The 14,311-nt window shown below is 40.4% G+C and overlaps 1 protein-coding gene across 2 annotated transcripts in view; it reads right to left on the bottom strand.

The window, feature by feature from the left end:
• The window catches only part of TMCO4 (transmembrane and coiled-coil domains 4), a 164,589-nt gene that overhangs the window by 61,133 nt on the left and 89,145 nt on the right, over nt 1-14,311 (bottom strand). For both annotated transcript variants that reach the window (XM_073655561.1, XM_073655560.1), the window contains exons 6-9: nt 9,576-9,673; nt 9,354-9,497; nt 9,150-9,269; nt 8,907-9,071 (exon numbers count right to left, since the gene is read on the bottom strand). In XM_073655561.1, the coding sequence (XP_073511662.1) occupies nt 8,907-9,071; nt 9,150-9,269; nt 9,354-9,497; nt 9,576-9,673 (527 nt within the window). The remainder of the gene's footprint in view (nt 1-8,906; nt 9,072-9,149; nt 9,270-9,353; nt 9,498-9,575; nt 9,674-14,311) is intronic.

The following is a 14,311-nucleotide window of genomic DNA, read 5'->3' as shown; positions in this document are numbered from 1 at the left end:
CAGTAATGTAATGTATGTACACAGTGACTGCACCAGCAGAATAGTGAGTGCAGCTCTGGAGTATAATACAGGATGTAACTCAGGATCAGTAATGTAATGTGTGTACACAGTGACTGCACCAGCAGAATAGTGAGTGCAGCTCTGGAGAATAATACTGGATGTAACTCAGGATCAGTAATGTAATGTATGTACACAGTGACTGCACCAGCAGAATAGTGAGTGCAGCTGTGGAGTATAATACAGGAGGTAACTCAGGATCAGTAATGTAATGTATGTACACAGTGACTGCACCAGCAGAATAGTGAGTGCAGCTCTGGAGGATAATACAGGATGTAACTCAGGATCAGTAATGTAATGTATGTACACAGTGACTGCACCAGCAGAATAGTGAGTGCAGCTCTGGAGAATAATACTGGATGTAACTCAGGATCAGTAATGTAATGTATGTACACAGTGACTGCACCAGCAGAATAGTGAGTGCAGCTCTGGAGCATAGTACAGGATGTAACTCAGGATTAGTAATGTATGTACACAGTGACTGCACCAGCAGAATAGTGAGTGCAGTTCTGGAGTATAATACAGGATGTAACTCAGGATCAGTAATGTAATGTATGTGCACAGTGACTGCACCAGCAGAATAGTGAGTGCAGCTCTGGAGTATAATACAGGATGTAACTCAGGATCAGTAATGTATTGTATGTACACAGTGACTGCACCAGCAGAATAGTGAGTGCAGCTCTGGAGGATAATACAGGATGTAACTCAGGATCAGTAATGTAATGTATGTACACAGTGACTGCACCAGCAGAATAGTGAGTGCAGCTCTGGAGAATAATACTGGATGTAACTCAGGATCAGTAATGTAATGTATGTACACAGTGACTGCACCAGCAGAATAGTGAGTGCAGCTCTGGAGCATAGTACAGGATGTAACTCAGGATCAGTAATGTATGTACACAGTGACTGCACCAGCAGAATAGTGAGTGCAGCTCTGGAGTATAACACACGATGTAACTCAGGATCAGTAATGTAATGTATGTACACAGTGACTGCACCAGCAGAATAGTGAGTGCAGCTCTGGAGTATAATACAGGATGTAACTCAGGATCAGTAATGTAATGTATGTGCACAGTGACTGCACCAGCAGAATAGTGAGTACAGCTCTGGGGTATAATACAGGATGTAACTCAGGATCAGTAATGTAATGTATGTACACAGTGACTGCACCAGCAGAATAGTGACTGCAGCTCTGGAGTATAATACAGGAGGTAACTCAGGATCAGTAATGTAATGTATGTACACAGTGACTGCACCAGCAGAATAGTGAGCGCAGCTCTGGAGTATAATACTGGATGTAACTCAGGATCAGTAATGTAATGTATGTACACAGTGACTGCACCAGCAGAATAGTGAGTGCAGCTCTGGAGTATAATACAGGATGTAACTCAGGATCAGTAATGTAATGTATGTACACAGTGACTGCACCAGCAGAATAGTGAGTGCAGCTCTGGAGTATAATACAGGATGTAACTCAGGATCAGTAATGTAATGTATGTACACAGTGACTGCACCAGCAGAATAGTGAGTGCAGCTCTGGAGTATAATACTGGATGTAACTCAGGATCAGTAATGTAATGTATGTACACAGTGACTGCACCAGCAGAATAGTGAGTGCAGCTCTGGAGTATAATACAGGATGTAACTGAGGATCAGTAATGTAATGTATGTACACAGTGACTGCACCAGCAGAATAGTGAGTGCAGCTCTGGAGTATAATACAGGATGTAACTGAGGATCAGTAATGTAATGTATGTACACAGTGACTGCACCAGCAGAATAGTGAGTGCAGCTCTGGAGTATAATAGAGGATGTATCTCAGGATCAGTAATGTAATGTATGTACACAGTGACTGCACCAGCAGAATAGTGAGCGCAGCTCTGGAGTATAATACTGGATGTAACTCAGGATCAGTAATGTAATGTATGTACACAGTGACTGCACCAGCAGAATAGTGAGTGCAGCTCTGGAGTATAATACAGGATGTAACTCAGGATCAGTAATGTAATGTATGTACACAGTGACTGCACCAGCAGAATAGTGAGTGCAGCTCTGGAGTATAATACAGGACGTAACTCAGAATCAGTAATGTAATGTATGTACACAGTGACTGCACCAGCAGAATAGTGAGTGCAGCTCTGGAGTATAATACAGGATGTAACTCAGGATCAGTAATGTAATGTATGTACACAGTGACTGCACCAGCAGAATAGTGAGTGCAGCTCTGGAGTATAATACAGGACGTAACTCAGGATCAGTAATGTAATGTATGTACACAGTGACTGCACCAGCAGAATAGTGATTGCAGCTCTGGAGTATAATACAGGATGTAACTCAGGATCAGTAATGTAATGTATGTACACAGTGACTGCACCAGCAGAATAGTGAGTGCAGCTCTGGAGTATAATACTGGATTTAACTCAGGATCAGTAATGTAATGTATGTACACAGTGACTGCACCAGCAGAATAGTGAGTGCAGCTCTGGAGTATAATACAGGATGTAACTCAGGATCAGTAATGTAATGTATGTACACAGTGACTGCACCAGCAGAATAGTGAGTGCAGCTCTGGAGTATAATACAGGAGGTAACTCAGGATCAGTAATGTAATGTATGTACACAGTGACTGCACCAGCAGAATAGTGAGTGCAGCTCTGGAGTATAATACAGGATGTAACTCAGGATCAGTAATGTATGTACACAGTGACAGCACCAGCAGAATAGTGAGTGCAGCTCTGGAGTATAATACAGGATGTAACTCAGGATCAGTAATGTAATGTATGTACACAGTGACTGCACCAGCAGAATAGTGAGTGCAGCTCTGGAGTATAATACAGGATGTATCTCAGGATCAGTAATGTAATGTATGTACACAGTGACTGCACCAGCAGAATAGTGAGTGCAGCTCTGGAGTATAATACAGGATGTAACTCAGGATCAGTAATGTAATGTATGTACACAGTGACTGCACCAGCAGAATAGTGAGTCCAGCTCTGGAGTATAATACAGGATGTAACTCAGGATCAGTAATGTAATGTATGTACATTGTGACTGCACCAGCAGAATAGTGAGTGCAGCTCTGGAGTATAATACAGGATGTAACTCAGGATCAGTAATGTAATGTATGTACACAGTGACTGCACCAGCAGAATAGTGAGTGCAGCTCTGGAGTATAATACAGGATGTAACTCAGGATCAGTAATGTAATGTATGTACACAGTGACTGCACCAGCAGAATAGTGAGTGCAGCTCTGGAGTATAATACAGGATGTAACTCAGGATCAGTAATGTATGTACACAGTGACTGCACCAGCAGAATAGTGAGCGCAGCTCTGGAGTATAATACAGGATGTAACTCAGGATCAGTAATGTAATGTATGTACACAGTGACTGTACCAGCAGAATAGTGAGTGCAGCTCTGGAGTATAATACAGGATGTAACTCAGGATCAGTAATGTAATGTATGTACACAGTGACTGCACAAGCAGAATAGTGAGTGCAGCTCTGGGGTATAATACAGGATATAACTCAGCATCAGTAATGTAATGTATGTACACAGTGACTGCGCCAGCAGAATAGTGAGTGCAGCTCTGGAGTATAATATAGGATGTAACTCAGGATCAGTAATGTAATGTATGTACACAGGGACTGCACCAGCAGAATAGTGAGTGCAGCTCTGGAGTGTAATACAGGATGTAACTCAGGATCAGTAATGTAATGTATGTACACAGTGACTGCACCAGAAGAATAGTGAGTGCAGCTCTGGGGTATAATACAGGATATAACTCAGGATCAGTAATGTAATGTATGTACACAGTGACGGCACCAGCAGAATAGTGAGTGCAGCTCTGGAGTGTAATACAGGATGTAACTCAGGATCAGTAATGTAATGTATATACACAGTGACTGCACCAGCAGAATAGTGAGTGCAGCTCTGGAGTATAATACAGGATGTAACTCAGGATCAGTAATGTAATGTATGTACACAGTGACTGCACCAGCAGAATAGTGAGTGCAGCTCTGGAGTATAATACAGGATGTAACTCAGGATCAGTAATGTAATGTATGTACACAGGGACTGCACCAGCAGAACAGTGAGTGAAGCTCTGGAGTATAATACAGGATGTAACTCAGGATCAGTAATGTAATGTATGTACACAGTGACTGCACCAGCAGAATATTGAGTGCAGCTCTGGAGTATAATACAGGATGTAACTCAGGATCAGTAATGTAATGTATGTACACAGTGACTGCACCAGCAGAATAGTGAGTGCAGCTCTGGAGTATAATACAGGATGTAACTCAGGATCAGTAATGTAATGTATGTACACAGTGACTGCACCAGCAGAATAGTGAGTGCAGCTCTGGAGTATAATACAGGATGTAACTCAGGATCAGTAATGTAATGTATGTACACAGTGACTGCACCAGCAGAATAGTGAGTGCAGCTCTGGAGTATAATACAGGATGTAACTCAGGATCAGTAATGTAATGTATGTATACAGTGACTGCACCAGCAGAATAGTGAGTGCAGCTCTGGAGTATAATACAGGAGGTAACTCAGGATCAGTAATGTAATGTATGTACACAGTGACTGCACCAGCAGAATAGTGAGTGCAGCTCTGGGGTATAATACAGGATGTAACTCAGGATCAGTAATGTAATGTATGTACACAGTGACTGCACCAGCAGAATAGTGAGTGCAGCTCTGGGGTATAATACAGGATGTAACTCAGGATCAGTAATGTAATGTATGTACACAGTGACTGCACCAGCAGAATAGTGAGTGCAGCTCTGGGGTATAATACAGGATGTAACTCAGGATCAGTAATGTAATGTATGTACACAGTGACTCCACCAGCAGAATAGTGAGTGCAGCTCTGGGGTATAATACAGGATGTAACTCAGGATCAGTAATGTAATGTATGTACACAGTGACTGCACCAGCAGAATTGTGAGTGCAGCTCTGGAGTATAATGCAGGATGTAACTTAGGATCAGTAATGTATGTACACAGTGACTGCACCAGCAGAATAGTGAGTGCAGCTCTGGAGTATAATACAGGATGTTACTCAGGATCAGTAATGTAATGTATGTACACAGTGACTGCAGCAGCAGAATAGTGAGTGCAGCTCTGGAGTATAATACAGGATGTAACTCAGGATCAGTAATGAAATGTATGTACACAGTGACTTCACCAGCAGAATAGTGAGTGCAGCTCTGGGGTATAATATAGGATGTAACTCAGGATCAGTAATGTAATGTATGTACACAGTGACTACACCAGCAGAATAGTGAGTGCAGCTCTGGAGTATAATACAGGATGTAACTCAGGATCAGTAATGTAATGTATGTACATGGTGACTGCACCAGCAGAATAGTGAGTGCAGCTCTGGAGTATAATACAGGATGTAACTCAGGATCAGTAATGTAATGTATGTGCACAGTGACTGCACCAGCAGAATAGTGAGTGCAGCTCTGGAGTATAATACAGGATGTAACTCAGGATCAGTAATGTAATGTATGTGCACAGTGACTGCACCAGCAGAATTGTGAGTGCAGCTCTGGGGTATAATACAGGATGTAACTCAGGATCAGTAATGTAATGTATGTACACAGTAACTGCACCAGCAGAATAGTGAGTGCAGCTCTGGGGTATAATACAGGATGTAACTCAGGATCAGTAATGTAATGTATGTGCACAGTGACTGCACCAGCAGAATTGTGAGTGCAGCTCTGGGGTATAATACAGGATGTAACTCAGGATCAGTAATGTAATGTATGTACACAGTGACTGCACCAGCAGAACAGTGAGTGCCGCTCTGGGGTATAATACAGGATGTAACTCAGGATCAGTAATGTAATGTATGTACACAGTGACTGCACCAGCAGAACAGTGAGTGCAGCTCTGGAGTATAATACAGGAGGTAACTCAGGATCAGTAATGTAATGTATGTGCACAGTGACTGCACCAGCAGAATTGTGAGTGCAGCTCTGGAGTATAATGCAGGATGTAACTCAGGATCAGTAATGTATGTACACAGTGACTGCACCAGCAGAATAGTGAGTGCAGCTCTAGAGTATAATACAGGATGTAACTCAGGATCAGTAATGTAATGTATGTACACGGTGACTGCACCAGCAGAATAGTGAGTGCAGCTCTGGAGTATAATACAGGATGTAACTCAGGATCAGTAATGTAATGTATGTGCACAGTGACTGCACCAGCAGAATAGTGAGTGCAGCTCTGGAGTATAATACAGGATGTAACTCAGGATCAGTAATGTAATGTATGTACACAGTGACTGCACCAGCAGAATAGTGAGTGCAGCTCTGGAGTATAATACAGGAGGTAACTCAGAATCAGTAATGTAATGTATGTACACAGTGACTGCACCAGCAGAATAGTGAGTGCAGCTCTGGAGTATAATACAGGATGTAACTCAGGATCAGTAATGTAATGTATGTGCACAGTGACTGCACAAGCAGAATAGTGAGTGCAGCTCTGGAGTATAATACAGGATGTAACTCAGGATCAGTAATGTAATGTATGTACACAGTGACTGCACCAGCAGAATAGTGAGTGAAGCTCTGGAGTATAATACAGGATGTAACTCAGGATCAGTAATGTAATGTATGTACACAGTGACAACACCAGCAGAATAGTGAGCGCAGCTCTGGAGTATAATACAGGATGTAACTCAGGATCAGTAATGTAATGTATGTACACAGTGACTGCACCAGCAGAATAGTGAGCGCAGCTCTGGAGTATAATACAGGATGTAACTCAGGATCAGTAATGTAATGTATGTACACAGTGACTGCACCAGCAGAATAGTGAGTGCAGCTCTGGAGTATAATGCAGGATGTAACTCAGGATCAGTAATGTAATGTATGTACACAGTGACTGCACCAGCAGAATAGTGAGTGCAGCTCTGGAGTATAATACAGGATGTAACTCCGGATCAGTAATGTAATGTATGTACACAGTGACTGCACCAGCAGAATAGTGAGCGCAGCTCTGGAGTATAATACAGGATGTAACTCAGGATCAGTAATGTAATGTATGTACACAGTGACTGCACCAGCAGGATAGTGAGTGCAGCTCTGGAGTATAATACAGGAGGTAACTCAGGATCAGTAATGTAATGTATGTACACAGTGACTGCACCAGCAGAATAGTGAGCGCAGCTCTGGAGTATAATACAGAATGTAACTCAGGATCAGTAATGTAATGTATGTACACAGTGACTGCACCAGCAGAATAGTGAGTGCAGCTCTGGCGTATAATGCAGGATGTAACTCAGGATCAGTAATGTAATGTATGTACACAGTGACTGCACCAGCAGAATAGTGAGTGCAGCTCTGGAGTATAATACAGGAGGTAACTCAGGATCAGTAATGTAATGTATGTACACAGTGACTGCACCAGCAGAATAGTGAGCGCAGCTCTGGAGTATAATACAGAATGTAACTCAGGATCAGTAATGTAATGTATGTACACAGTGACTGCACCAGCAGAATAGTGAGCGCAGCTCTGAAGTATAATACAGGATGTAACTCAGGATCAGTAATGTAATGTATGTACACAGTGACTGCACCAGCAGGATAGTGAGTGCAGCTCTGGAGTATAATTCAGGAGGTAACTCAGGATCAGTAATGTAATGTATGTACTGACTCCACCAGCAGAATAGTGAGTGCAGCTCTGGAGTATAATACAGGATGTAACTCAGGATCAGTAATGTAATATATGTACTGACTCCACCAGCAGAATAGTGAGTGCAGCTCTGGAGTATAATACAGGATGTAACTCAGGATCAGTAATGTAATGTATGTACACAGTGACTGCACCAGCAGAGTAGTGAGTGCAGCTCTGGAGTATAATACAGGAGGTAACTCAGGATCAGTAATGTAATGTATGTACACAGTGACTGCACCAGCAGAATAGTGAGCGCAGCTCTGGAGTATAATACAGAATGTAACTCAGGATCAGTAATGTAATGTATGTACACAGTGACTGCACCAGCAGAATAGTGAGTGCAGCTCTGGCGTATAATGCAGGATGTAACTCAGGATCAGTAATGTAATGTATGTACACAGTGACTGCACCAGCAGAATAGTGAGTGCAGCTCTGGAGTATAATACAGGAGGTAACTCAGGATCAGTAATGTAATGTATGTACACAGTGACTGCACCAGCAGAATAGTGAGCGCAGCTCTGGAGTATAATACAGAATGTAACTCAGGATCAGTAGTGTAATGTATGTACACAGTGACTGCACCAGCAGAATAGTGAGCGCAGCTCTGAAGTATAATACAGGATGTAACTCAGGATCAGTAATGTAATGTATGTACACAGTGACTGCACCAGCAGAATAGTGAGTGCAGCTCTGGAGTATAATACAGGATGTAACTCAGGATCAGTAATGTAATGTATGTACACAGTGACTGCACCAGCAGGATAGTGAGTGCAGCTCTGGAGTATAATTCAGGAGGTAACTCAGGATCAGTAATGTAATGTATGTACTGACTCCACCAGCAGAATAGTGAGTGCAGCTCTGGAGTATAATACAGGATGTAACTCAGGATCAGTAATGTAATATATGTACTGACTCCACCAGCAGAATAGTGAGTGCAGCTCTGGAGTATAATACAGGATATAACTCAGGATCAGTAATGTAATGTATGTACACAGTGACTGCACCAGCAGAGTAGTGAGTGCAGCTCTGGAGTATAATACAGGAGGTAACTCAGGATCAGTAATGTAATGTATGTACACAGTGACTGCACCAGCAGAATAGTGAGTGCAGCTCTGGAGGATAATACAGTAGGCGTAATGCTATGGTCCTACCGGACAAGATGGTGTATTTCAGGGCTTCTTGTGCGACGATATTCACCAGGCCGGTCAGCAGGGTGTCCAGTGTGTTTCCCAGCTCCGTCAGGTAGGTGGACTCCCAGGCCAGGCAGTACTGCTCGGTGGAGTGCAGCAGACTCTGCCATGGGGCGGCGAAGCTTCCTGCAGATGATATGAAGCCGTTATACAAGGAGACGTCTCCTTGGATCCTGCAGCGACAGAAGGAACAACCACTCTCACCGTATTTCCCCGTGGACAGCCACCCGGTGACGGCGATGCAGATGTGGAGCTGACGACCACCGGTCAGAGGTAAGAACTCAAACTCCTCTATGGCGCCAACACGTTTCTTCATCTTATATCCTAAGTCAGGAGAATGGCGTCTTGTGAGATCAGGCACAGAATAAAGCCCTATACCTAACGGTCGCCATGATCCCGACCACTAACCTGTCAGTCCGGCCCCTGCTGCTCCGAAGAGGGACGCCATGATGGCGATGCCGGCGGTGGACCCCAGAACTGCAGCCCCCGCGCTGCCGATGATCGTGGCAGCTCCTGCGGCCACAAGGGGGGCCGCGAGTCCTCCCGTCAGACCTGTCGTAAGAAGAAGAGAGGGTAGGAGCGCTACGGGAAGTAACCAGCAACGTGATGACGGAGGACGGAGACCCTCACCTATCACCGTCCCCCCGCCCACGGTGGCCAGGCCGATCAGCAGATATCGCTTCATCTTCTTACGACTTTCCTTCTTCCTACGAGACGCTTGCTCCGACCTGAAACCCAGAATAGACATAAGGACGGGCAGGAGTGTCGGCCATATTGTGGAGGCCCAGTGGTTTAACCATTCCCCTGCCGGAGTGACGAGCGCCGCAGGTGAAGCTGGCACAGGACCAGGGTAAACACAGGCGCTCGGAGTCATGCAGGCGACTAATAATGGAGGCTATTATGACGGAGGCGTTCCTGATGTGCACAATCAGCTCAGCTCCTGCGTGCGAGCAAACGAAGCCGGCGACAAGAATGGAGAAAACAAGCAAAATAATTACAGGCAGCAATCGTGTGACGCCATCTATAAAGAGCCGCAGCCAGGAGCAGCACGAGAGCAGGGCGGAGATTAGCGCAAAGCCCTTCAACGCCATCAGGGGGCGAGAACACCGACACTAATGTACCGGGGACAACAGAAGGGTTCAGGGGGATCGGGGAGGGATCCCAACATTACACGGAAAACCAGGAGCAGTGTAATAAAGAGACAGAAAGGACAGCGAACACTGCAACCCCCTATAAAACGGCCTCTATGTACAAGAATATAACTACTATAATACTGCCCCCTATGTACAAGAATATAACTACTATAATACTGCCCCTATATACAAGAATATAACTACTATAATACTGCTCCTATGTACAAGAATATAACTACTATAATACTGCCCCCTATGTACAGGTATATAACTACTATAATACTGTCCCTATGTACAAGAATATAACTACTATAATACTGCCCCTATGTACAAGAATATAACTACTATAATACTGCCCCCTATGTACAGGTATATAACTACTATAATACTGCCCCTATGTACAAGAATATAACTACTATAATACTGCCCCCTATGTACAAGAATATAACTACTATAATACTGCTCCTATGTACAAGAATATAACTACTATAATACTGCCCCTATGTACAAGAATATAACTACTATAATACTGCCCCCTATGTACAAGAATATCACTACTATAATACTGTCCCCTATGTACAAGAATATAACTACTATAATACTGCTCCTATGTACAAGAATATAACTACTATAATACTGCTCCTATGTACAAGAATATAACTACTATAATACTGCCCCCTATGTACAAGAATATCACTACTATAATACTGTCCCCTATGTACAAGAATATAACTACTATAATACTGCTCCTATGTACAAGAATATAACTACTATAATACTGCCCCCTATGTACAAGAATATAACTACTATAATACTGCCCCTATGTACAAGAATATAACTACTATAATACTGCCCCCTATGTACAAGAATATAACTACTATAATACTGCCCCTATGTACAAGAATATAACTACTATAATACTGCTACCTATGTACAAGAATATAACTACTATAATACTGCTCCTATGTACAAGAATATAACTACTATAATACTGCTCCTATGTACAAGAATATAACTACTATAATACTGCTCCTATGTACAAGAATATAACTACTATAATACTGCTCCTATGTACAAGAATATAACTACTATAATATTGCTCCTATGTACAAGAATATAACTACTATAATACTGCTCCTATGTACAAGAATATAACTACTATAATACTGCTCTTATGTACAAGAATATAACTACTATAATACTGCTCCTATGTACAAGAATATAACTACTATAATACTGCCCCCTATGTACAAGAATATAACTACTATAATACTGCTCCTATGTACAAGAATATAACTACTATAATACTGCTCCTATGTACAAGAATATAACTACTATAATACTGCCCCCTATGTACAAGAATATAACTACTATAATACTGCCCCCTATGTACAAGAATATAACTACTATAATACTGCCCCTATGTACAAGAATATAACTACTATAATACTGCCCCCTATGTACAGGTATATAACTACTATAATACTGTCCCTATGTACAAGAATATAACTACTATAATACTGCCCCTATGTACAAGAATATAACTACTATAATACTGCCCCCTATGTACAGGTATATAACTACTATAATACTGCCCCTATGTACAAGAATATAACTACTATAATACTGCCCCCTATGTACAAGAATATAACTACTATAATACTGCTCCTATGTACAAGAATATAACTACTATAATACTGCCCCTATGTACAAGAATATAACTACTATAATACTGCCCCCTATGTACAAGAATATCACTACTATAATACTGTCCCCTATGTACAAGAATATAACTACTATAATACTGCTCCTATGTACAAGAATATAACTACTATAATACTGCTCCTATGTACAAGAATATAACTACTATAATACTGCCCCCTATGTACAAGAATATCACTACTATAATACTGTCCCCTATGTACAAGAATATAACTACTATAATACTGCTCCTATGTACAAGAATATAACTACTATAATACTGCCCCCTATGTACAAGAATATAACTACTATAATACTGCCCCTATGTACAAGAATATAACTACTATAATACTGCCCCCTATGTACAAGAATATAACTACTATAATACTGCCCCTATGTACAAGAATATAACAACTATAATACTGCTACCTATGTACAAGAATATAACTACTATAATACTGCTCCTATGTACAAGAATATAACTACTATAATACTGCTCCTATGTACAAGAATATAACTACTATAATACTGCTCCTATGTACAAGAATATAACTACTATAATACTGCTCCTATGTACAAGAATATAACTACTATAATATTGCTCCTATGTACAAGAATATAACTACTATAATACTGCTCCTATGTACAAGAATATAACTACTATAATACTGCTCTTATGTACAAGAATATAACTACTATAATACTGCTCCTATGTACAAGAATATAACTACTATAATACTACTCCCTATGTACAAGAATATAACTACTATAATACTGCCCCTATGTACAAGAATATCACTACTATAACACTGCCCCCTATGTACAAGAATATAACTACTATAATACTGCCCCTATGTACAAGAATATAACTACTATAATACTGCCCCTATGTACAAGAATATAACTACTATAATACTGCCCCTATATACAAGAATATAACTACTGTAATACTGCTCCTATGTACAAGAATATAACTACTATAATACTGCCCCCTATGTACAAGAATATAACTACTATAATACTGCCCCTATGTAGAAGAATATAACTGCTATAATACTGCTCCTATGTACAAGAATATAACTACTATAATACTGCTCCTATGTACAAGAATATAACTACTATAATACTGCCCCTATGTACAAGAATATAACTACTATAATACTGCCCCTGTGTACAAGAATATAACTACTATAATACTGCCCCCTATGTATAAGAATATAACTACTATAATACTGCCCCTGTGTACAAGAATATAACTACTATAATACTGCCCCCTATGTACAAGAATATAACTACTATAATACTGTTCCCTATGTACAAGAATATAACTACTATAATACTGCTACCTATGTATAAGAATATAACTACTATAATACTGCCCCTGTGTACAAGAATATAACTACTATAATACTGCCCCCTATGTACAAGAATATAACTACTATAATACTGCTACCTATGTATAAGAATATAACTACAATAATACTGCCCCTATGTACAAGAATATAACTACTATAATACTGCCCCCTATGTACAAGAATATAACTACTATAATACTGTTCCCTATGTACAAGAATATAACTACTATAATACTGCCCCTGTGTACAAGAATATAACTACTATAATATTGCTCCTATGTACAAGAATATAACTACTATAATACTGCTACCTATGTATAAGAATATAACTACTATAATACTGCCCCTGTGTACAAGAATATAACTACTATAATATTGCTCCTATGTACAAGAATATAACTACTATAATACTGCTACCTATGTATAAGAATATAACTACTATAATACTGCCCCTGTGTACAAGAATATAACTACTATAATACTGCCCCCTATGTACAAGAATATAACTACTATAATACTGTTCCCTATGTACAAGAATATAACTACTATAATACTGCCCCTGTGTACAAGAATATAACTACTATAATACTGCCCCCTATGTATAAGAATATAACTACTATAATACTGCCCCTGTGTACAAGAATATAACTACTATAATACTGCCCCCTATGTACAAGAATATAACTACTATAATACTGTTCCCTATGTACAAGAATATAACTACTATAATACTGCCCCTGTGTACAAGAATATAACTACTATAATACTGCCCCCTATGTACAAGAATATAACTACTATAATACTGTTCCCTATGTACAAGAATATAACTACTATAATACTGCCCCTGTGTACAAGAATATAACTACTATAATACTGCCCCCTATGTACAAGAATATAACTACTATAATACTGCCCCCTATGTACAAGAATATAACTACTATAATACTGCTCCTATGTACAAGAATATAACTACTATAATACTGCTACCTATGTACAAGAATATAACTACTATAATACTGTCCCCTATGTACAAGAATATCACTACTATAATACTGCTCCTATGTACAAGAATATAACTACTATAATACTGTTCCCTATGTACAAGAATATAACTACTATAATACTGCTCCTATGTACAAGAATATAACTACTATAATACTGCCGCTATGTACAAGAA

This window comes from Phyllobates terribilis, unplaced genomic scaffold, assembly GCF_046119375.1.
Source record: "Phyllobates terribilis strain yellow unplaced genomic scaffold, ASM4611937v1 Scaffold_12__6_contigs__length_324123572, whole genome shotgun sequence".
Lineage (NCBI taxonomy): Eukaryota > Metazoa > Chordata > Amphibia > Anura > Dendrobatidae > Phyllobates > Phyllobates terribilis.
This window is presented reverse-complemented; position numbering and strand designations above follow the sequence as displayed.